The sequence below is a fragment of the Diabrotica undecimpunctata genome, chromosome 4 (assembly GCF_040954645.1).
Source record: "Diabrotica undecimpunctata isolate CICGRU chromosome 4, icDiaUnde3, whole genome shotgun sequence".
Lineage (NCBI taxonomy): Eukaryota > Metazoa > Arthropoda > Insecta > Coleoptera > Chrysomelidae > Diabrotica > Diabrotica undecimpunctata.
In genome coordinates this window covers 86,169,701-86,196,467 of record NC_092806.1, presented here as the reverse complement: position 1 = coordinate 86,196,467, position 26,767 = coordinate 86,169,701, and the positions used below count along the sequence as shown (strand labels likewise).

At 32.6% G+C, this 26,767-nt stretch overlaps 1 protein-coding gene across 5 annotated transcripts in view; it reads left to right on the top strand.

The window, feature by feature from the left end:
- Positions 1-26,767, top strand: part of Smyd3 (SET and MYND domain containing, class 3) — a 378,835-nt gene that overhangs the window by 315,821 nt on the left and 36,247 nt on the right. For 2 of the 5 annotated variants that reach the window (XM_072529871.1, XM_072529870.1), the window contains one exon: positions 12,921-13,197. The exons of 1 other annotated variant lie outside the window; for it this stretch is intronic. In XM_072529871.1, the coding sequence (XP_072385972.1) occupies positions 12,921-13,125 (205 nt within the window). In that variant the 3' untranslated portion in view covers positions 13,126-13,197. Of the gene's footprint in view, positions 1-12,920; positions 13,198-26,767 lie in introns of those variants that run through there. 2 more of the 5 variants (XR_011950715.1, XR_011950716.1) reach the window with 2 other exon arrangements.

The window sequence follows — 26,767 nt, the reverse complement described above, 5'->3', positions numbered from 1 at the left end:
AGTAACAAAAAGAAACAACATGTCGACCACAAGAAGTCAAAGCAAAATGCAAGAAAGGAAGGAGGCTAACAGAGAAGAGGGAACGATTGTTGAAGAAGGATCGGATAATGAAGGAAATGCTACAATAATGGAGGAAAGAAAAGAAACAGGGATGTTAGAAAAATTATTAGCAATGATGCAAATACAGACACAAACAATGAATGAAACATTAAAGAAAATGGATAAAATGGATAGAAATCAACAAGAAACAAAACAAACAATAGAGAAAAACCAAAAAGAAACATCACTAAAAATGGAAGAAAGCCAACGGGAAACAAGGCAAGCAATAGAACTAAATAACAGGAATATAGAGCAACGTCTGGAAAGCTATGAACAGGAAATTAAAGGATGTGTTGAGGGGATAAAGAAAGAACTGATACAACAGATAGAAGAAATAACCCTAAAGAATGCAAAACAAGAGAAAGAGATTAATGAAATTAAAAATAAAATGGGAGAACAAGAAAAGAAAGTAGAAAACAAGATGGAGGAAATCAAGATTGTCCAGAAGAAGAAATTAGATCAGTTAGAAGAAAAATTTGAAATTGCGCTACAAGAAGACAGGAATGAAGTAGAAAGGAGATTAAAGCAAAATGAAAAACAGATTGCAGAAATTGAACTAAGAGGAGCAGAGAGAAAAGAAGTTATCGTCCATGGAACAAGCGAGGCGAAAATACAATTTGGCGGGGACATTAGAACGACACACCCAGTACCGTTTGTTAAAAATTTGAAAACTAAATTGCAACATGGTAGATATTTTGATGATTGCAAAGAAACAATTAGAAACCATCTGAAAGAAGAAGCAGCGTTATGGTATGAAAGCAAAGAAGATGAGTTTGAAAATTGGACAGATTTCGAAAATAAATTTCTGAATTATTTCTGGGGGAAAAATAAGCAGAGGGAAATCAACCAAGAGCTGCAGAATGAAAAATATCACGAGAAAATGGGAATATCTGAAGAAAGATATGCTTTGCAGATATATAACAATTCAAAATATCTAGATTACAAATATTCTACCGAACAACTGGTAGAAATGATAAGCAGACATTTCGAAGAAACTTTGGAGGATCACGTGATTTTGAGAAACTATCAAGATATTGATAGTTTCTGCCAATTCCTTCAATTAAAAGAAACGAAAAGAAGAGAAATGAGAAACAGAAGACAACATGACCAATACAATGGACCGGAAAGAAGGTACTAAGCAAATTATGACCAGAGAAAACGACATCCCCGATCAACAAATGAATATAGGCCAAGAGAATACCACAATTACACTAGACAACAAAATTATGATAACCGGAATGACACACAAAATAGAACTTATGAAAATCACAACAGGAACAGAGCTGCACAAAATCCTCCGAATAGGAATATGAACGAACAAAGGGACGGTAGAAATAATCAGAGCTTCCAACGACAAAATAGAAGGGAGATGAATCATGTAGCAATAGAAAACGAGGAAGAAAATGTATACAAGGAATCCAGACAGGATTTTCAATAAAGCATCCACTAAACAAAAGTAAAAAACTCTCCGGTATATTTTGTCACCCGAGAGAGTTTATACAGTTGGCGGGAAACGAACGACAAAATTCTAATTCCAATCTAATATTTTTAGATGCCTTTATAAAACATAAAGCGATTAAAATTTTGATTGATTCTGGGTCGGAGATATCTTTAATCAATAAAAAACTAGTAAAAGAATTAAATTTGGACAGATTTGTGTATAAGATTCCTCGCAGTTGCTTTAGTGGGTGCAAACAATAAAAAATTGACGACAGTAAACGAAGGTTTGGGAGTACGGATCAGAGTGGGAGACCAATTCTATATTATGCAATGTGTGGTGATCGAAGATTTAAATCATGATATGATAGCGGGAATTGATGAATTAAGTGAAAAACATATCACCATTAATTTTTCGGAAAATAAACTGGAAATCAGAGCAGAACCAGACAACACAGAAGAAGAGAAGGAAACAGATAGGAAAAAAAATTTGAAAGGATAAATGAACAGGAAAAACATAAAGAAATCAATATGACTTAGAGGATAAACAGAAAGTACAAGAAAAAAATCAATCAGAAGAGAAAAAGAAGAAGAGTTCGAAAAGAAAGCAGGAAAACAAGGTAGAGACAAGAGAAAAACTGGAAATAGAAGGTACAGAAGAATTGTTGGCAACCGACGATAAAACAGAAAGGAAGCCGGAAGAAAAGGAAGTTATCATAAGAGAAATGAAAGGAGTAGAAACGTGGTGCTCGGAATACCAAATGGAAATTGAAGATAAAGAAAAAACTGAAGAAGAAATAAAGGATGAGGACAGAGAAGAAATGGCAATTATGGACGAGAATCCAGAATTTTGTGAAGAAATAATATGGACAGTGAACACATGTGAACAAAATGAGGATGAAAGAAAAATAAAATGTGAAGAAAACATGGAAAAGGAAATAGAGAAGATTTTAGAAAATTATCGAGATCTTATTAATGAAGAAAGCTGAGTGGCTAAAAATTATGAACATTCCCTTAAAGTTAAAAACTTAGAAAATTTTAAATCGAAAACAGGCAAAGCGTCGGTCAGGAAATTGAAAATATGATCAAAGACAAGGTGATTGAAAGATGTGACTCTCCATATATCAACCCGATAGTATGCGTAAAAAAGTCGAGTGGTGATTTGCGATTATGTTTAGATGCAAGAAACATTAATTCGCACACAACCGCTCAATACGAAGCGCCTTTGAACATCGAAGCCATATTTGGACGAATCACAGGATCACACATTTTCTCCAAAATCGACTTGAAACACAGTTTTTGGTTAACACCTTTGACAGAAAAGTGTCGAAATTATACCGCTTTTTCTATCGACGGAGTGGTGTACTGATTTAGGGTGGTACCATTTGGACTACAGAGTGCATGCGCTGCTTTGGTTCGCGCATTACACACAATCCTAAATAGGCATGGAGAATTTGTTGTACATTACATAGATGATTTATTAATTTTCTCACCAGATTTAACAAGCCATCTACGACATATTCATACTGTTCTCGAAGAACTTGATCAAGTGGGATTAAAATTAAATATTCAAAAGTGTCAGTTTTTCCAAAAAGAAATACTGTATTTAGGGTTCAAATTAGACACAAAAGGGATTAGTCTTGCAGAAGATAGAATCGAAGTCATAAATAACTACCCTAGGCCAACCAATTTAAAAACTTTGCGGGGATTTTTAGGAATGGTAAACTATTTCAAAAAGCTGATACCAGACATCGGCACAAAAGAAATACCGTTAATAGCATTACTTAAGAAAAATGTCAGGTGGAAATGGGGAACTGAACAAGAAATGGCTTTCAAAAATTTAAAAGGAGCGTTTTCCACAGCTGTAAGAGTACACCATCCAAGATATGATCAACCTTTCATTCTCAGGACCGATGCTTCCATAAAAAAATTCGCAGGGGTGTTATCACAGATCCAAGACGATATAGAGGTGCCAATTTGTTTTGTCTCCCGTGTAACCAAAACGTATGAGAGAAAATACAGCGTTACTGAATTAGAGTTTGCCAGTGTATTATTTTGTGTAAATAAATTACGTTTTTACCTACTTGGGGCAAAATTCACCATTGAAACAGACCATGCAGCGTTGGTACACGTAATGAAAAATAGGCTGGTAAATAATAGAATTCATAGGGGCATTCTTTTACTTCAAGAGTATGATTTTGAATTTAAATATATCAAAGGAACTGACAATATCTTGGCAGATGCGTTGACGAGAGATGAACAATTCCGCAAAGAGGATCACAAAACTCTCCACGTCGGCATGAACATAATGAGAGAAGAAGCAGGCTTATTTTCTTTGGCTCAGATCAGGGAAAATCAGGAAGAATTGGATGAAAGAGAAAAGCAAAGGGCTGAACAAGAAGATAACTTATATTTTAAGAGGGTCGATGGTAAAGAACTATATGTAATCACGGAGCAGATGGCAAAAGAAGTTTTTTTAAAGTTACACTGTGACAACGGACATATTGGAAGCAGGAAGGTGTGGCTTATGTTCAGGGAGAACTACATTTGTCGACATGACTATACAATAGCAAAAGAGGTGACTCGAAATTGTGTGACATGTCAGAAGTGTAAAAGTAGGAACTTCAAAAATGAAAACGTCACAAAAAACGTCGTAGCACGGAAGAAACTGGATATTGTCGCCATTGATATGTTGAGCGACTTGATACCAACAACACAGAGGAATAAACACATACTAGTTATGGTGGATTTTTTCTCAAAATATGTTAAATTGTACGCATGTCGAACCACGAAAGGAATTGAAATACTTCGGAAGATAGACGATTTTACAGAAACAGTGGGAAGACCAGACAACATTTTATTGGACAATGCGACATACTTTAGGAACGAACGCTTTAAATGGGAGTTAAGAGAGAGAGGCATCAATACAAAATTTATAAGCATCCGGCATCCACAGAGCAACCCTTCGGAGCGTTTTATACAAGAAGTCACAAAATTTCTACGAATTTCTGGTGAAGAACATCATCGACATTGGCACAGAAAAGTGTTTGAGATCGAGACGTATTTGAACTGTGCACCAAATACGGTTACCAAAGAGACACCTTTATATATAATGAAAGGAACAATGCCTACAAGACCGTGGGAAGACACCGCCCCCAGACAATACGAAGAAGTGATCGAGATGGTTCAAAGAAGATTGAGACGAAGTGGAGAGAAATATCTCCAAAGGCAAGAGAGAAACCGAAGAAGAAGGCCGATTACAGTCCAGAAAGGAGATAAAGTCTTAGTAAGGGCACTGAGGGTGTCGAATTTACAAAATGGTATTTGTGCTAAATTGATGCCGGTATTTGAAGGTCCATATAGGGTCAATACGGAAAATGGGATAAATAGTTATGAATTAGTGCACATAGAGACAGGCAATATACGGGGTATTTTTTAACATTCACGACATATATCAGTATCATGAGTAGATTTTAATAACATTGTGAAATAATTTGATCCTGGAAAACTTATGTCATTAAAAAAATTAACAAAGAGTTTTCGGCAAATCAAATGGCGGGGAGTTGTTATGCTATGTAAAATTATAAATAATATTGGTTTGCTCGTAATATATTTCAAATTATAAAATATAATAATTCTAAATATTTCAACTTATAAACTATAAACGATATTTCAAGGAAATGAAAGTCCATTATCTTTGGATTACCTGTAGTAAACAAAATTTAAGATATGCATAAATTATTTTCTTTGTAAAATATATTCGAGTGACGTGAGGAAGTTTAAGTGAAGTGAACAATACGACCGGGTTTTCCAAATGGACTTGTACCGTGAATAAGACAATAGAATCGAAATATTTAAAATGTATAATTCTCCGTTAGTTTTTAAGAATTTGTAGAAACAATTAGCATGTTAATAGTTTTTAGGAAAGTTATAATTGTAGTTAAGATTGTTGTTTGTTATCTAAATGGGGATAAATATGACGAACTTTGATTGGCAAAGAGTGAAAAAAAGTGGGAGAGATGGAGGAACAAGAGTTTAGCTAGATTTTAGAGGGAAAAAAGATCATCAGTTGTTTTCAAAGGGTGCAAGGCGAACAGTCGTTATTATTTGGCGGTTCCCAAGTGATAGTAAGCATTAGAAGTGAATGTTTGTGAGTTTTCGTGGACTAAATGTATCCTGACGGAAGCTGATCCAGTAAAATATTGTAAGTCATACTTTTCTACTTATATATTCCAAGAGTCACTGTTCAGGCCGGAACGAGAGATTCAGTTTATCAAGAGGAGAAGAGGCTAGCGTTTTTTTAACGATATGTGCATCTGAAGGAGATCATTGAAGACGAGAGGCTCGCAATAATTTGTTGTAAGATTGCTGATTACCTAGGGAACTGCTAACAATAGATAGTGTAGGCTACCAGGAACAAGGATTTGGACAACTCATCATCGGAGAGATATTTTTTTTCACCATTCTGCAGTTTTTTCTTTATCAACAAAGTTTTTTTTTTATTGCTTCAGGAAAGATAGAAATATTTATCAGGAGATATCATAGAACAACAATTTCGATTTGAAATTTTAATTTATATAGTGTATAACATTAAATTTTGAAGGTTCACGTAGAACAAAATTTTTTTGACAATCATTATATGAGATATTTTTGTTTAAGATATTTGAGTGTGGATTTTATTTCAATATATAATTTTGTATCATATATAACTATTATTCCGATATCCCTTAGACCTTACCTATCATATGTAAAGCATAGATATTGAAGCACTAATATAACCCTGAGATAAGAGAATTAAATAGTGTGATAAAATCATAATTGCATCATTTAAATAAGTTTAATTAATTAATTAATTAGCTAATTAATTTCTTGGCGCACCTCTGACTTTTAATATCACATTAATATATATATATATATATATATATATATATATATATATATATATATATATATATTATATATATTTTGTTGTAACTTCTCTATGGATGTTTGGTTTCATATTGTTCTTTTTAGATGAACTGATGATGCTTTCTGAGCAGAAAGCGAAACGTCTTCAATAAATAGATGAAGTAGCCACCTTCTTTGTCTTTTATTTCTCCACTTTGACCGAAAAACCCACCACTCTTCGAGTGTACCTTAGTTTATTTTGGATTGACGGTCGTACTCCTTTTCTCGTTATATATATATATATATATATATATATATATATATATATATATATATATATATATACACTCGCGATCATAAAATCCGGGTCATCTTGAAAAAATCAAGTTTCTTAAATATTTTTGCCTCTGGTGCAGTAATAACCTTTTTTTTTGGCTAATGTATTTTTTATTTGTCATAAATGTTTGTTTTGAAAGAAAAAAAAATGGTTTTTATTGTTTTTATTGAAAAAAACAGAAAACAAATCAAATTATTGATAAAACAGACATACGAAAAAAAATGGAAAATACAGAACGTGGTAAAAAATCAGTAAAATTTCAATGACCAATATCGTGTATTGCCTCCCCTTGCTCTAATAACCTCTTGCAGACGACGGGGCATACTCTCAATTTTTCTCTGGATTACATGTTGTGGTATGTTATTCCACTCTGTCACTAAGAGATCCTTAAGCTCCTGTCCGTTGTTAAGAGGAGGTGTATGGGTTTGAATACGTTTCTTTAAATCGTCCCAGAGATGTTCGATGGGATTCAGGTCCGGAGACCTAGCTGGCTGGTAATTTTAACTTCGTCCAAGTATTACATACTGATCCTGGCAACGTGCGGTCGCACGTTGTGCTGCATAAAAACGGAGTTTTCTCCAAGCCCTGCCATGTTGGGCATAACATGTTCTTCCGGAATCTCCGTAATGTACCTTCGTGCAGTTAGGGACCCATTTTCGATGAAGGGTAACTCTGTGTGGAAGTCGGAAGATATACCTCCCCAAGCCATGACCGAGACTCCACCAAATGGCATTCTTGGAGCAATGCAAGCTTGTGAAAATCGTTCACCGGTTCTCCTCCAAACTCTTACAAGTCCATCGGATCCAGTTAGGCAGAAACGGGATTCATCTGAGAATAACACTTTGCTACAATCGTTAATTCCCCAATGCGCATATTGTCGAGGAAAAGCTAGTCGTGCAACTCGAGGCACCCGGCGAAGTGGCGGTCCTCTAGCCATTACCCGAGAAGATAGTCAAGAAGAACGAAGTCTTCTTCTGACTGTTGCAACACTAAAATTGCGATTTCGTACTTCCTCTAGACGATTTTGATGCATAACCGCAGTTGGGGTCCGGTTTCGTAAAGCCTGAAACACAAGGAAACGGTCATCTAGTGCCTTGGGCGTTCTTCTTCGTTCAGAGCCAGGTCGCCTGGTTAGCAAACTTGCCTTCTGAAAGCGTTGAAGCACTCGTTGAACCGTAGAAAGGCTTACGCCAACAGTTCTTGCGACTTGCCGTTGAGTGTGGCCATCTTCCACAAGTGCAACAATTTGTGCCGTTTCAACAATAGTCAAAGGCATTTTTGTCAAAAAATAAACACTAATAATGGCACTAATAAACACTAATGGTGGCAATAATAAACATTTGTCCGTTGTATTTGAACAGAAAGTCGAAGTACAAACGAGACATTTAAAACAAGCGGAGTTACAGGTAGCGTTCATTTTGGAAAGTGTGCACTTTACCGCGAAATCGGCACTATTGGAATTCTTTGTTACAAAGGAAACCGCAACAATTTTCAGAAACATGCATTAGTTTGTATTTGTGTTATTATTATTTACGATAAAGCTCGTTAAAAATGAAATATCGGTAATTTTCAAGGTGACCCGGATTTTATGATCGCGAGTGTATATATATATATATATATATATATATATATATATATATATATATATATATATATATTCTAAAATATTCAACTAGTGAATTCAGAGGTTTAATCGGTCATTCAGGTTGGCAAAAAATAAAAAAAGAAGTCAACTACTTCATAAGTTTATCGAAGACGTTTCGCTTTATACTTCTAAAGCTTCATCAGTTCTCTAAAATATAAAAGATGACATAGAGTTTATAAGAAATACAGATGTTTATAGTTCATAACGTACAACTCAATACGTAGTATATTATCGATGTTATTATAATATAATATATATTATATCTACTGTAAACTTTACTCATTATTTAAAACTAACTTAACCAAAAAAAAAAACAAAACAAAACAAAAAACACACAAACTCTGCAGAAAATAATGTTCATATTCGTAGATACGAAGATTTAAAAAATTTTTAAACGAACGTTTGGCTTCATTTAGATGGTTCTCCGCTGAAGGCAAACAAAGCTCTGATTTATTGCAATCTATGCAAACAACATGACGCGATACCAAAAACTTTTTCAAGGGCCATATGTCATCAAATTCCAAGGTTTGAGACAATTATGAACTTCTACAGGGGTCATTGCATGATTAGTTGGACGGGTGGATTTGTATGGCGGAAAAATTTTATATATTATTTTTAATTTATGTTTTAATAATGAAACTTGGAAATAGGCGATGATTGTGTTATTTTTTGATTGGAAAATAAGCCAAATCTTACCTTAGAATAGGGGTTATTTATATCGTAAGATGAGAGAGTGGTAAACCTGGCTCAAATTGTCGATGTCGGTTCTTTTGTTTATTGCCGATGAGTTCTTGAGGATCTCACACATTTCCATAAAAGAGCGTTTCTGATGGTTATTTTGTTTCGCCAGTATTTTGGTATTTGTGAAGTCAATGTGATGTTTGGTGGAAATGGCGTGTTGTGCAAGGGCGCAAGAGGGTTTGGAAAGTCTAATATCACTTTTGTGTGAAGTTATACGCCCTAGGAGAGACCGACTGGTCTGGCCAATGTAGCAGGAGTTGCATTCTGAACAGGGTATCTGATAGACAACATCGGTGTGCTCTAACGAGCTTAGTGGAGTTTTAGACTTGGAGAATAACTTTCCAATGGTTTTAGTATTTTTTAGGGATATTTTGACGGGTATGTTTTTGAATAGTTTAGTAAGCTTGTTCGTAATTTGTGGGAAATAGGGAAGAGAAGCATATTTTGTGGTTGGTTTTGGAGTTAATGGGGAAATGTTCGTCGGTATGCTATTGGATATGGAGGCTAGTATTGCACCGTTAGGTGTTTCCGAAATAGAATGACCATAGCTTTTAGAGAAAAGATGTCTGTTGATGATGGATATGGGATATATATATATATATATATATATATATATATATATATATATATATAAACCTGAAACAAGAAAATAGAGAAATACGTGAGCAGTAAAAGTAAGGTAAAATAATATAACCTGGAAATCGATTTAAAGTAAATAATGCTCTGGAGCAACGAGGTTGCGACAAAAAAATAAGCACATGAAATATAAATAGCTTGTCGAACGACAAAGTAAAATAAATGCACACCAATATAAGTAATAATAATATATTAGCAAATATAAATATGGTGAAAATGGTTATAGAAATAAACACAATGAAATGGAGTTATCCCTGTAACATAAAGCAAATAATAAAATAAATATTCAGAAAAGAATACCAAGCTGAAAATAGAAGAAGGCGGAAGGGAAGTCTAATTCCCTTCCAAGGTAAGAGTAAAAGAAACTAGTTATTTAATTTTGATGAGTATTCCCCAACCAGAGGTCTCATCTAGATTTCAGATTCAAACCGAATAGGCCTTCTGAAAAAGTGAAACCTTGGTGAGTGTGAAAAAGGGCGTGACCCGTAACTCACCAATTAGAAAATAGGATAACTTCAGGGACCAATCAGAAGGCCGAAAGGTGAGAATGCGCAGATCTGAATGCGTAGTAGTCAGTTTCGGGCTGGTGACATGTCAGATCTGACGACATTATAAAGATATGAAGTGGTGATTCAGCAGAACTTTTAACTCCGATGTAGCAGTTATTTTTATGGTCCCCATAATACACAGGCATGTATTACTTAGTAGCCTTATTGTTCCCACGTGCTACGTCTTCATCTGTAGATAAAGGACATAGTAGCTTTCTGTGTGGTTTTCAGTATGAGTATTCCATCTAATCATATGATCAAAATATACCATTGACTATCAGTCTCTCTTGTTTACAACAATTATCACTATTTTTAGGGCACCTTGTATTCTCCCAGACACCACCTGGTCAAATTGCAATATCGTCAGCCTATCCTAGACAGTAAAAGTATTTTGTGGACAGATTTTTGACAGAATCTACCAAGGTTGCTTAAAGTAGAGGTGACAGAACTCCTTCTTATGGACAGCCTCCGCTTGCTCTTGTTTTGATGGTTGCTTTATCGTAAGATGCCCTTATCCATCTCAGTTGGTAATAACATTCATTACATGCCCCTTCAATATCTAAAAAAGCGGCCATTACTATCTATTTGTCCTCTATTGACTTTTAGATAAGCCTATCTTAGTCCGTAGATTTACTAGATTGTTAAGCATATTGACGATTGCTTAAAGCATTATCTTTTAGTACTTCGTCCCTTATGTAAAAGCTTTGCTTATATGCGCTTTTAATAAAAATGAAGATAGGTTTATTGATCTTTATGACTTCGCAAGTACCATGTATATTTTATTCGCTCCTGTTACTTTTCTATTCTTTGAAGCTTTAATCGCCTCCATAAGTTCTTGGATTGTTATATGGATATCATAATGGAATCCTTTTGAACGACAAAATAGAAGTGTTGAAAAGGTGACAGGAATACTTTAATACTTAATGGAGAAAGTCGAGCTGAAGGTAGAGATGATATAGAACGAGAACAGGAGGAAACTGAGCTTCCGACTTTAGAAGAAATGAATAAAGAAATTCAGTCTCTAGCCAGAAACAAGTCACCCGGAGCAGATAACCTACCCGTAGAAATCTTTAAACGTGGCGATCAAACACTTCTTTTTTTTTAGGTTTTCCCTTCTTAATACTACCCTAGTACTTAACGAACGATTAGCACAGTATCATCATCAACCTGTGTGCGTCTACTGCTGGACATAGGTCTCCCTCAACTCTTTCCATCTGTCTCTGTCTTGTGCGGCTTGCATCCTTGCTAACACGCTTTTATTGATTGACACAGTATACTGACAATATAATAGCGACAGACCCCAATTATATTCGGATATGCTGGAATTTGGAATACCAAAAGGATTGATAGAATTAATTAATTTAAATAATAATGAGAAAAGCTTAATGGTGCGAGCACAAGGTAATCTTTCAGAACCATTTACAACTAACAGAGGACTGCGCCAGAGAGATGCGCTATCATGCACGCTGTTGAACCTCGTGTTTTGGGAGATTCGGGAATAAACGTAACATATATGATATATACCCGTTGTATACAAATAATAGCATATGTTGATGATATAGTGATCATTGGAAGAACCCGAAATGAAGCAGTTAAAGCTTTCACACGTATTAAAAACGTCGCAGAAAACATCTGACTTTTGAAGAACTCCAAGAAAACCAAATATAAGCCGGCTGTATTAAGAATGCAACAAAATAACTTAGATATGCAACACGAAACTATAGAAACGGTGGAAGAGTTCTGCTACTTCGAGTTACTGGTTGATTGGAAAAACAAAACATCCAAAGAAATAAGAAAAATAATATGCGTAGTTAACCGCTGTTATTTTGGGCTTGGCCATTAACTGAGAGCGAGAAATATGCCAAGAACAACAAAGTGTAAACTTTATAAAACAGTAATAGGCCCAGTGCTCACGGATTGGAAACATGGACAATGGCGACCCGAGATGAACAGTTACTACAAATCTTTGAATGAAAAATCTTTAGGACCATATATGGCGGAGTCAACGAACATGTTCTGTGGAAAAGGCGATATAATTTCGAATTCTATAGACTTTTCGGTGATGCAGATATCGTGAAAACCATCAAAATAAACCTAAGATAGGTAGGCCACGTTATGTAGATGGATGAAAGTGATCTTTCTAAAATGACCATGCTAATATGCCGGTCGGAAGAAGAAGCGGCGACCTAAACTCAGGTATCTGGACGATGTGCAGGACGATATAACGTAGGATGGAGTGGAGTAAGGGGATGGAGAAGAAATACATTCGACAGGGAAGGATGGAAGAAACTCATGAAGAGTTGTAGCGCCAACTGATGGTGATGTTTGGTAAAGATAATATCATACACTTTCCTTTTGTGGATGTGTTAGTGATGTTTAGTGTTAAACTCAATTGTTTAATTTCTTATGTGCGGTTCTAATCTTGCATGTCTTTGTAATTTTTCATCTTCAATACTGTTGGTCAATCTCTACTGTTTGTCAATATTTAGAATTTTTGAGGATTATTATCGATATTTTATGTTATTATATTTATGTATTACTGTAATTTCAATATTTATAATGCTTTTAATGAAATTTTATTTTATTTTAGTGAATATTATGGCAATGTTCATCCAATGATAGGTTTACTGCATTTAAAACTCGCAAAATTATTGCTACATCAAGATTGTTGCGCAGATGCTCTGTCCCATTTAAAAAAGGCAAAAGACATTTTAAAAATTACACACGGGATGTGCAGTTCTATATTTAAAGAACATCTCTTACCTCTATATCAGGATATCATGATTGAAAATTAATTTTAAAATCATTTTGTGTTACACTTAAATTTTTGTGGCTGAGAATGTTTTAATTAAATTATACGAATTTTAGTGAATTCTTTTTATTGCTAGAAAACTCATTAGGCTGACGGAAATAATACTATTGGAAACATCACAAATTGACAGTGTATGAAATTGCTCATAATATTTGTTACTACTACGCTATTAATAATATATTATTACTCCAATTATTCAAGTTGCAAAATCAAGGAGTAAAAAGAGACTCTTTGACTATTAATATTCAATATAAAGTTTGTAAAAAAATTATCATTATTAAGCATTAAATGTCGTTTCTTAAGTAACAAACATACTTCAAGCCTTATTTTTTTAATAACTCATCCATTTAAATTTGTCGTTGGATTGAAGAAATTGTTACATAATTAATTTAGACATTGTGAATTTGGCGATACAAACTCAAGTTGAAAATATGTGAAAAATTCGATTAAGCGAGATATATATATATATATATATATATATATATATATATATATATATATATATATATATATATTGTTATGAAGTGTTATTTGTGAATGATGAACAATGAGTGTTTTTTAATAATATATATATATATATATATATATATATATATATATATATATATATATATATATATATATATATATATATATATATATATAGGGTTTTTATCGCGGTTCTCAAAGAATTAGTTTGTAAGCACTTTTTTAAATTATCTTTATTATATCTATTATAAAATACACATATATATCTAACATAACGAATGCAAAATTTAAAATAAACTATCTTTAAATTGAAATTCTTATGAAACTAATTAAATTATATAGACAATGTAAAATTTAAACAAACTATCTTTAAAATTGAAATAATTATGACACTAACTAAATTATATTAACAAAATTTTGTACCTTTCTTTCACTGAATGCCTAAATGAAAATGTTCTCCAAAATAAAGATTCTAATCCCCACTCAATGTCTTCGTTCTCAGTCTCGGTTATCCTTGTTTTTGTGAAATTACTCTTTCCAATCATCAGCTTCCACCAATTTAAAATATTTTTCTTCTTAACAGCACTTATATTTATTCTTCTTTTCCATATACCAATATCCAATCACCAAATATATTATATAATTTTAATTTTCAATTAATACTTCCTTCCATTATCCAATTACCATTTTTACATAACATAATTTTTAATCTTCAATAATATTATCTTTATACTGTTTCTTAATCTTCATTGAACTTATTATATTGAACATCTGGACCTTCTGACTGACTATCTTGAACTTACTGAACAATTGACTTCACTAACTAAATGTGTCTATCTTCTAACTAACTTTCTTACTAACTGACTGGCCATTTTGAATCCAAATCACCGGGTATTTATATCTTTTTCCATGTTCCAGAATCGTCTGCCAAGAAATCATATTCGAATTGTTCTATATGATTGTTCTCGAAAAAGTATATGTTCTGGTTATGTCCATTTTACAGACATAACCATATTCGAGAACGTTCTACCGTAAACAAAAGTTAAATTCTGTATTCTAGAGAAATCTTTACTTTTCTATCGAGAATTTTATCAACATTTAGGCTTTTCAGATCAGAATATAAACTTAAATTAGTAACTTAAACACTCTAATTTAATAAACTACACATTTTAAACAACATATAACCCTACTTTATATTCGTAATAATTATTTAAAATGTCATTTAAGTGTATAGTTGGTTGCCTATGCACATGGCTCACTTAAATATATTTAAAATATTATAATTATTAAAATAAAACTTTTTTACACTTATTATATGCTAATTTCTTAAGAATACCCTCATATAAATAATTTTTATAAAATTCTCTAGTATATAACTTATTAAAATAACCAAATACTTTTTATATCTAATATTATCTAGTATTTAACTTATAAATTATTTTCTTTAAACACCAATCATCTCAATACCCCAAAAATTAATTTTAAAATAAATAATTTACTTATTATTTTTTTAAATATTAATTTTCTTATCCACATACCTTAGTAAATTTAATAAATTAACTAATTTAATTTCTTATTTATTTATTTATTTTTTAATTGTTCTATTAAATACATCCCTGTTGTCTGTCTATGTCAAACTGTCATGTCAAATGGAAGTTTGTGTGTTGTGTGTTTACATTTTACAATGGATATTAGGATACAAATCTAGGAATTATTTCCATTCAAAAGCTTTCATCTATATGAATTGGTAAGTTTTACACTTTATCATATTATTTTTAGAAAAACAATTATAGAATCAATTTTGTATCTAACCCCAAAATATGATTTTTAGGGCACCAACAATTTCCATATGGATAAAATCAACAAATATGATGTCAAATTTATTCACAACAATGAAATCTACCATCTATCTATGAAATGGATCTATCAGTAAGCTGTTAGTGTTGTTATTATTAGTGTTAAAAGTATAGAAAACATTATTCATTCTCTTCATAATATTTAAAAATGTCATTGATATGAAACATGCCTCTTAATCTATTCTCTGCATCTATTAACACATAACTATTTAGTCCATTCTGATTTTCAATTCTGTATGGACCTTCAAACATTGGTTGTAATTTCTTACAACGGTTTTCTCCAGCATTACTCTTTCTAAGTGAACGAATTAACACTTGGTCTTCTTTTTGAAATGTGATTGGTTTTTTTATTTTTCGATTTTGTCTTCTGATATATTTTTCAGCTTTCCTCCTAATTCGGTTATTCACTTTCTGCATTACTTGTTCTAACATATCCTGATTATATTCACTAATCCATTTTCTGTTTCCTACATGGCCAAACATTAAATATTCTGGTACTTCCTCTGTATTTAAATTATGTGTATTATTTAAAAAATATTCTACTTGTGGTATATGTTGCTGCCATGTTTCATGTTGATCTTGACATATTATCCTTAAATATTTTATAACTTCTTTAATATATCTTTCTGCAGGATTTGCCTGAGGATGTCTGATACTTGTAAAATGAATGTTGATTCCCTTTTTCTTACAAAATGCCCGAAATTTTTGGTTGTTAAAATATGTAGCATTATCTATTATGCAATTTCTAAATGGTCCTATTTCTTCGAAAAATTGATTAATATATAATTTCAATGTTTTAACATTTGTTCTGGAGCAGGAATATAGTTTAATAAATTTTGTATACAAATCAACTATCACTAGTATATGCTTTTTTCCTGTTGGACTTGGAACTAAATTTGAGATGAAATCCATGGAAACTGTATTTAGTTTTTCATATACAACATTAGATCTATATGTGTTCTGGTTTTTGAAATTCTTTTCTTTGTTTATTTGACATATTTGGCATTGGGTAGTAATTTCTTTTGCTATACTTATGTCATTCTTTGCAAAATAATTGTCCCTAAATAGCATCTATAGTTTTCTTGAACCAATATGCATGTAATTGTTATGTAAATTTTTCAATATTTTTCTTGCCAAAGTTGTAGTTATTACATATACTTCTATGCCATTTATTATTTTTTAATAAACTCCATCTTTCTTAAGGACTTTTTGTTTTTCACTCAAATTGATCTGATCTCTTATAATTTCTTCTTTGGAATATAATCCAGTGCTTTCTACTAACTGATTTAATCCAATTTTTATTGTTCGTTGCCCTTTTTGTGATGTATTTTCTAACCTTGATTAAACATCTGCCACTATGTTGGATTTTCCAGAAATGTATTGGATTTTAAAGCAGTATTCACTAAGTATTAGACTCCACCGATGTATGCGACTGTTTCCATATTTGTTATTTAATATAGATGTTAAAGCTTGGTGATATAAAATCTTAATTTTGTGACACAGTGTATTATACTTGCTAGTTCTAATTCTGAAACTGAGTAACCCTTTTCATGTGGCTTTGTAATTCTTGAAATGAACTGTATTGGGTATTCGACCCCATCATGTATTTGTAATAATACCCCTGATAATCTCTCTATGGATGCATCTGTTCTTAATATGAATGGCTGTGTGTAGTCAGGATAGTATATTTTTAAATTTGACAGAAAAATGTTTTTAATTTCTTGGAATGCTAGTTCTCTTCTCTGATCCCATCTCCATTTTACACCTTTCCTCAGCAGTTCAAGTAATGGAATTTCTTTTCTACTTAGATCTGGTATCATCCTTTTATAATAATTAATTATTCCAATGAATCCTCTTAAAGTTCTTAAATTGTGTGGTGTTTTATATTCCTGAATGACCTGTGTCCATTCTGGATCCATTTCGATTCCCTTAGTGTTAAGTTTATAACCTAGATATATTACTTCTTTTTGAAAAAATGTACATTTTTCTTGATTTATTTTTAGTCCAACTTTGTCTAATCTGTTGATTATAATTTTTAGGTGTTTCTCATGATCTTCAGCCGTTTTAGAAAAAATTAATATATCATCAATGTAGTGAATTACAAAATGTTCATATTGATCCAGAATATCATGAAGACATCTACATAGAGCACTACAAGATGATTGAAGTCCAAATGGTACTACTTTGAATTGATATACTACTCCATCTATCTGAAATCCCGTATACTGTCTACTTTTTCTTTCTAGAGGTATTAACCAGAAACTATGTTGTAAATCGATTTTAGTGAAAAATGACATTCCTGTAATTCTTCCTAGTATTCCATCTATACTCATTGGTGCTTCAAATTGCTTTTCAGTGATCTTGTTAATCTTCCTTGCATCCAAACATAACCTGATTTCACCTGATCTTTTACGTACTACTACTATAGGGTTTATGAAACGTGTATCTGCCTTCTCAATGATTCCATCTTCTAACATATTATTAATCGTTCTGTTTATTTCTTCTCTGTATTTATATGGTATTTGGTATGATTTTGTTTTAAAATCTTTTTCTTCTTTAACTTTTATACTATGGATATAATTTTGTGCAATTCTATTTTCTTTATTGACAAGTCCCTTGTGTTGCTGCAATATGGAAACGACTATTGATTTATATTCTTCAGGGCAATTAACTTTTATCACATCTTCTTCTTTACAAATAAAATTATTCTTCATTATGTACTCATTATTCCTTGCTTCCAATTTTACGCACTTCACCTCGTAGGCACCCATCTGCTTAAAATTTTCATTCCTTAAATATTCACTACAATTCTTCTTTACATTCTTTTGGGACATTTCCCTATCATCAAAATACATTTCTTCTTCATGAACATCATTATTTTCTTTTAATAATATCCTATCAACTCTTATTCCTTCTTCCACCTTATCTTTCTGCATAAATTTAATTATTTGCCCTTCCAAAGTTACTATTTTTTCTTCAAAATCTATCTTTACTTTCTTCTTTTCCAATTCGTCATTTCCCATTAATATATCAACACATAAATCCTTGACAATAAATCCTTTCATATTAATTTCTTTATTAAGAATATTAATTTTAAAATTGGCTAGTTTATCAATTTCACCCAACTTCTTATTATTTGCACCAACAATTTTAATTTTTGGAATCTTTATTATATCTGATAGTTTTAATGTATTAAAAATAAAATTCTCCGAGACTAAAGTACTTTCTGAACCAGTATCTATCATAATTTTAATCATTTTATTTTTGGCCAAAGCATTTATATAAATTAAATTAATATATTCAATAATTTTATCTTCATCTAAAGAAATAAATTCAGAAGGTTTTTCATAATAGCAATGGCCTAACTTGTAATTCAGAAAGTTTACTGAACAAAATTTTGATTGTTAGAATTGTCAGATTGTATCTGACCACTTGGATCTGATGTCCTATGTCTTTCCCTACTATGACTTCTACTCACATTTTCTTGCCTTGTACTATTTCATTCCCTGTCTTCGCAGCTTCTATTCCTTCGTACACAATTTACCTGTCTGTTGTAATTAGGTCGTTCTGTATTTCTTCTATTGTTAAAATCTTGTCTATTATAATTAGTATTGTTATTAAAATTTTGTCTATTATAACTAGTATTGTTATTAGGATTTTGTCTATTTTGATTATTGTTATTATTGTTAAAATTTTGTAAATTGTCACCATATCTAGTATTATTGTATGATTGTCTATATTGTTGATAATTATTCTTATTATATTGAAAGTTATAATTGTTTTTTCTGTTATTATTATTTATCCTAATATCATTGTTATCATTATTACTTGCCATATTGTCCTCCGGAGGCGTGTCAGCCGGGAGCTGACAGCCGTGCCGGACGCATCAAGGAATTTGGATATCGGTCAAAATACTTGGGAATTCCAAGTTTGGCCAAATCCAAATTTCTAATTGATTCGATGCAGGGATATTCCACTTTCGCTACGTAAAACAAAGGATTTGTTTTACATAAAACAGGTAGATTTTCTCTCATCGATCAGTCGAGCTTGCCTCTTCTACTATAGTACCTAGACGGTGCTATTATTGTTCCAACTAAGTTATTGTTTTATTTCTGATTTCCTATATACCTTTTTTTTTTATTTTAGCATTATTATATATTCAGACCTTTTCAGGTTAGAATATTACATTAATCTATATTTGTTCATGTACTGATTGTTTGATATTTTATTTGAATATTTTAATTGTTTATTTTTCTTGTATTTTGTGTCTAAGTTGTTTTTCCGTAAGTTAAGAATACTTAGATATATTTATCTTGCTTTTTCTATTTTATATATTTTATTTTGTACTTTGTATCTAAGTAGTTCTTTTCGGTAAGTCAAAGAGCTCTTAGAAGTATTTCTCTGATATCTGACTTGTTATTTTATTGTGTGTCTAAGTCGTTCTTTTCCGGTAAGTCAAAAGAACCCTTAGAAATATTTTCATATCGCATTATTATTTCTGATATTTTATCTAAGATATTTTCTTCCGTAAGTTAAGAAAATACTTATATATTTGTCTATTTCATTTTTCCATTTTTTGCTAAGCTGTTTCTTCCGTAAGTCAAGAAACACTTAGCAATATTTTCACATCTTTTCTATATTTGATTTTTCTTATTTTCTATTATAAGTCGTTTCTTCCGTAAGCCAAGAAACACTTATAAATATTTGTGCATCTATTTTACTATATTTGATTCTCTTGTTTATTTTCTGTTCTAAGTCGTTTCTTCCGTAAGACAAGAAACACTTATAAATATTTCCATATTTTACTCTCACATTTACATATTTCATTTATCTATATTTCTGTCCTAAGTTGTTTCTTCCGTAAGTCAAGAAACACTTAGAAACATTTTTCTTTGCATTATATTAATTTACTTGTTTACTAAGTTATTCCTTCCGTAAGTCTAAATACTTAGATTATTTTTACCTATCTGTTTTCCATTTTTGCTCTGTTACTTTGTAACTGTTCCTTGGAACCGTTACCTATAACAGATATTTGTCACTGGAACTGTTATTTATAACAGCGGTGGTATTTAACCTTTCTACCAGCGACAAACCAAAGAATGTGAATACCCGATCCAATTCCGGGGATAGGAAGAAGCCCGAAGAGCCGGCGATGGGTCCTACAGGCCCAAATGCCCCCTCTCGGCAACAATATTACCTCTTTGTATTCTTTGAATAAAATTAATAAAACTCTCTATTGTTTGAATATTTTGTACAGTTACTGTTTGCACAACATCAGCATCAAAATGTCTAGATACATTTAAGACTGTTCCATCCTCTCTAAGTGGTGGTTCTAAATATTTTGCAACTGTTATCAGTTTCAATGCATAATCTACCATATTTGATTTTAAATTATGATTATACTTTCCAAAATATAGAATTTCTCTAAACTTGGCTTGCTCTAGTTCACCCCAATAATAATTTAAAAATTTATTTTCAAATGTTTGAAAATTATCTAAATCATTTTCAATACTAGCAAACCAAGTTGCTGCATTGTCATTTAATGTCATTCTAATATAATCTTTAATATCATTAATATTATTCACTAATCTTAATTTATGTTTTAAACTATTTATGTATACTCTAGGATGCAAATTTTTTATATTCATCATCATTTTGGCTTTACAACCCTGTGTGGGTCCTAGCCTCCCCAAGAATTTTTCTCCAGTCGTCCCTATCCATCGCCTTCCTCCGCCAAGCACGTATTTCCATATTTCTCATATCTTGGTCTATGTTATCTAGGAATCTTGTTCTGGGTCTTCCTCTTCTTCTTTGACCAATAGGTCTATCAAGGAGCGTTTTTCTAGCTGGGTCGGTTTGCTCCATCCGCATTACATGGCCTACCCACCTCAGACGTCCTATCTTTATGTGTTTTACGATATCTGGTTCCTGGTATATCCTATAGAGTTCGAAGTTGTATCGTCTTCTCCAGACACCATTTTCATTTACCGCTCCATAGATGCGCCTTAGTATTTTTCTTTCGAAACATCCTAACATGTTTTCATTGCTTTTTGTTAAAGTCCAGGTTTCTGAACCATATGTTAGGACTGGGCGTATTATTGTTTTGTAGAGTTTTACTTTTGTATTTCTTGATATAACTGTAGATTTAAAAAGGAGATTAAGCCCAAAATAGCATCTATTAGCCGTGCAAATTCTGCGGTTTATCTCTGCGGTAGTGTCATTTTCAGTATTGACGAGCGTTCCCAGGTATACAAATTCGTTAACTGCTTCGATGACGTCATTTTCTATAACAAGTGGCCGTAGTGTTTGTGGTTGCGTACCTATTTTCATGTATTTTGTTTTGTTGGTGTTTATTATTAAACCCATTTTTGTAGCCGCTTCCTTTAATGCTACGTACGCCTCTCGTGCTGCGTTTTCCGTTCTCCCAACAATATTGATATCATCAGCATATGCTAAGATTTGCACAGATTTGTTATATATTGAACCGGTAGTTGTGATTTGTGACGTACGTATTACTTTTTCCAGAGCTAGATTGAATAGTATACAGGAGAGTGGGTCTCCCTGACGTAGCCCGTTCTTTGTTTTAAAAGGTTCAGAGAGTTCCCCCTGGATTCGTACTTTGCATTCAACTTTTTCAAGGGTTAGTTTGGTTAAACTTACCAACTGATTTGGTACTCCTAGGTCTATCATTGCTCTAAACAATTCTCTTCTATTTACAGAGTCGTAGGCTGCCTTGTAGTCTATAAATATGTGGTGCGTGTCTACACCGTATTCCAGTGTTTTCTCTAGAATTTGTCTTAGGGTTGAAATCTGATGAATTGTTGATTTACCACCTCTGAAACCAGCCTGGTATTGTCCTATTATTCGCTCTGCATATGGTGCCATACGATGGCATAGTATATTGGAGAATATTTTATACGCTGCATTTAGGAGCGTAATTCCTCGATAGTTAGAGCATTCAAAGATATCACCCTTTTTGTGTATGGTGCAAAGTATTCCAATATTCCAATCATTGGGAAGGGACTTCTGTATCCATATTTCTTTTATAAGCTGCTGTAGGGCTATTATGATATCGTGGCCACCTTCTTTATATAATTCCGCTGGGAGATTATCTATTCCGGGTGATTTGTTTCTGGCTAGTTTGTTTAAAAACAAATGGATAAAAAACTTGAAGCTGCAGAGAAAAAAGTAGCAAATGAAATAAAAAATATACGGCATGACTACAAGAAAAGGATAGAAAATGAAAGGACAGTAGTAAATAGGATTATTCAAGATAATAAGATAGATATAGAACAGAAATTAGAGTTGCAGGAATGTAACTTAGAAGTAAAAATTAACGAAGACAGGAGAAACACAGAAGAAAAATTAGACGATATACAACAAAATATCCAAATAAATAATAATCAAATAAGAAATGTGGAACAGAGAATAGATGATATTTCACAAATGAGAGACATAGGGAGACCTTACTTAAATTTAACAAATGAGACTGGGATTAAATTCTCTGGTAATATAAAAAATTTGCATCCTAGAGTATACATAAATAGTTTAAAACATAAATTAAGATTAGTGAATAATATTAATGATATTAAAGATTATATTAGAATGACATTAAATGACAATGCAGCAACTTGGTTTGCTAGTATTGAAAATGATTTAGATAATTTTCAAACATTTGAAAATAAATTTTTAAATTATTATTGGGGTGAACTAGAGCAAGCCAAGTTTAGAGAAATTCTATATTTTGGAAAGTATAATCATAATTTAAAATCAAATATGGTAGATTATGCATTGAAACTGATAACAGTTGCAAAATATTTAGAACCACCACTTAGAGAGGATGGAACAGTCTTAAATGTATCTAGACATTTTGATGCTGATGTTGTGCAAACAGTAACTGTACAAAATATTCAAACAATAGAGAGTTTTATTAATTTTATTCAAAGAATACAAAGAGGTAATATGGCAAGTAATAATGATAACAATGATATTAGGATAAATAATAATAACAGAAAAAACAATTATAACTTTCAATATAATAAGAATAATTATCAACAATATAGACAATCATACAATAATACTAGATATGGTGATAATTTACAAAATTTTAACAATAATAACAATAATCAAAATAGACAGAATCCTAATAACAATACCAGTTATAATTTTAATAATAATACTAATAATAATAGACAATAAAGTAATACCCAAGATCCAGCAAAGTACCGCCCAATTACTTGTCTTCCAACTTTGTACAAATTGGTCACATCCTGTGTGGCCCGGCGTATCTACCAACATTGTGCTCTGAACAATATCATAGAGCCTCAACAGAAAGGATGCGCTATCTCCATGGGCTGCAAAGAACAACTTATTATCGACTCAGTCATTTCTAACCAGGCATACACCAAAAAAAGAAACCTTTTTACTGCCTTCATTGACTACAAGAAGGCTTTTGATTCAGTGCCGCATGAATGGCTTATAGATATATTGAAAATATATAAAGTCGATGATAATCTCGTGACCATTTTGAAAAATATAATGGCAGAGTGGAAGACTAAAATTCACCTTCAAATACCGGGTGAAATTAATATCGAAACTGAAAATATCCCTATTAACCGGGGGCTTTTCCAGGGGGACTCGTTGAGTCCACTTTGGTTCTGCCTAGCAATGAACCCACTATCTCAGCTGCTGAACTCTACTGACTCAGGTTTTAGCATCAAAAATAACAACACTGTTGTAGCGAAGCTTAATCATCTGTTGTATATGGATGATTTAAAATTAATGGCTTCCACTCGAAACCACCTAGATGAGATGCTAAAAACTGTAGAAAATTTCTCAAATGATATCAGTATGAATTTTGGACTAGACAAGTGCCGTATACTAAATATAGTCAGAGGAAAGATTCAGCCCGGAGGTTTCGATATGCAAGATGGCCAAAACATCGAGGCAATGGGTGAAAATGATATGTACAAATATCTCGGAGTAAAACAAGCGCGGAAAATTGACCATAAACAAATGAAAACTGAACTAACTTCGGAGTTCGTACGAAGAGTAAGACAACTAAATCGGTCATATCTTAATAGTAAAAATTTGTTTAAGGCATTAAATACGTACGCCTGTTCCGCGCTAAGCTACTCATTTGGTATTATAAAGTGGTCAAAAACAGATATAGAGGGTCTTCAGCGGAAAGTAAGAACACTTCTCACAAAGGCGCAAAAACATCACCCACGCAGTGCAGTAGAGAGAACAACATTACCGCGGTATCAAGGGGGAAGAGGACTTATGGATATAGGTGAGCAATTGGATAAACAAATTGCTAATTTAAGAACTTATTTTCAGGTACAGGCTGAGACATCTACTTTACATCGAGCAATTTGCGCAGTAGATGATACGACGCAGCTTAAACTGAGGGAACAAGAAATGCGCATAAACCACCTGACTAAAGAAGACAAAATGCGCACCTGGATGAGTAAACCTCTGCATGGGCGACATCTCAATGAGATCAGCCAAGAATATGTCGACAATACAGCGTCGAACTATTGTATGACATCAGGAAAGATGTTTCCCGAGACTGAGGGTTTCCTACTTGCCATTCAGGATTAGGTTATTCCAAATAAAAATTACCTGAAATATATTGTTAAAGATCCTCAAGTCCAAAATGACAAATGCCGATATGGATGCCAAGCCCAAGAAACCATCCAACATCTTACCGGTGGCTGCCAGGCATTTGTCGGTACTGATTATAAAGAACACCATGACTCAGTAGGAAAGATTATCCACCAAGAACTAGCTGACAAGCTGGGACTTCTCCAAACCGACCATCTTCCTTATTATCAATACGTCCCTGATAGAATGCTTGAAAATGACAACTACAAGCTATACTGGGACCGCACTGTGCTTACAGACCAACCAGTGGCCCATAATAGACCCGATCTCATACTAGTTAATAAAATTACTAGGCAAACAACACTTATTGATGTGGCGATACCCAACACCAATAATTTACGTGTTAAATACAACGAAAAGATCGCCAAGTACAGAGATCTAGAAATACAAATCAGGAGACAATGGAGAATGGAAAGTACCCAGACGATACCCATTATTCTTTCTACCACTGGAGTCATCCCGAAGAGCCTCCTAGAAAACATAAAAAAGCTGGGTCTAAACTAACATCTATATAAGATTATGCAGAAAGCTGTGTTACTTTCGACGTCCAGATGCGTACGAAAATTTTTGGGAGATACACCGACATACCAAGTCACCTAGGACTCGATAACATGGAAAGAGTCCCACCAGAGCTCAATCCTTTTGATACCGTAGGTATCTGGGATGAGTGAATTTTCCCCTTAGAGGGAGTGTGAGCCGTATGGCTAAATCTGGGATAGACAAAATTTTAACAATAGAAGAAATACAGAACGACCTAATTACAACAGACAGGTAAATTGTGTACGAAGGAATAGAAGCTGCGAAGACAGGGAACGAAATAGTACAAGGCAAGAAAATGTGAGTAGAAGTCATAGTAGGGAAAGACATAGGACATCAGATCCAAGTGGTCAGATACAATCTGACAATTCTAACAATCAAAATTTTGTTCAGTAAACTTTCTGAATTACAAGTTGGGCCATTGCTATTATGAAAAACCTTCTGAATTTATTTCTTTAGATGAAGATAAAATTATTGAATCTATTAATTTAATTTATATAAATGCTTTGGCCAAAAATAAAATGATTAAGATTATGATAGATACTGGTTCAGAAAGTACTTTAGTCTCGGAGAATTTTATTTTTAATACATTAAAACTATCAGATATAATAAAGATTCCAAAAATTAAAATTGTTGGTGCAAATAATAAGAAGTTGGGTGAAATTGATAAACTAGCCAATTTTAAAATTAATATTCTTAATAAAGAAATTAATATGCAAGGATTTGTTGTCAAGGATTTATGTGTTGATATATTAATGGGAAATGATGAATTGGAAAAGAAGAAAGTAAAGATAGATTTTGAAGAAAAAATGGTAACTTTGGAAGGGCAAATAATTAAATTTATGCAGAAAGATGAGGTGGAAGAAGGAATAAGAGTTGATAGGATATTATTAAAAGAAAATAATGATGTTTATGAAGAAGAAATGTATTTTGATGATAGGGAAATGTCCCAAAAGAATGTAAAGAATAATTGTAGTGAATGTTTAAGGAATGGAAATTTTAAGCAGATGGATGCCTACGAGGTGGAGTGCGTAAAATTGGAAGCAAGGAATAATGAGTACATAATGAAGAATAATTTTATTTGTAAAGAAGAAGATG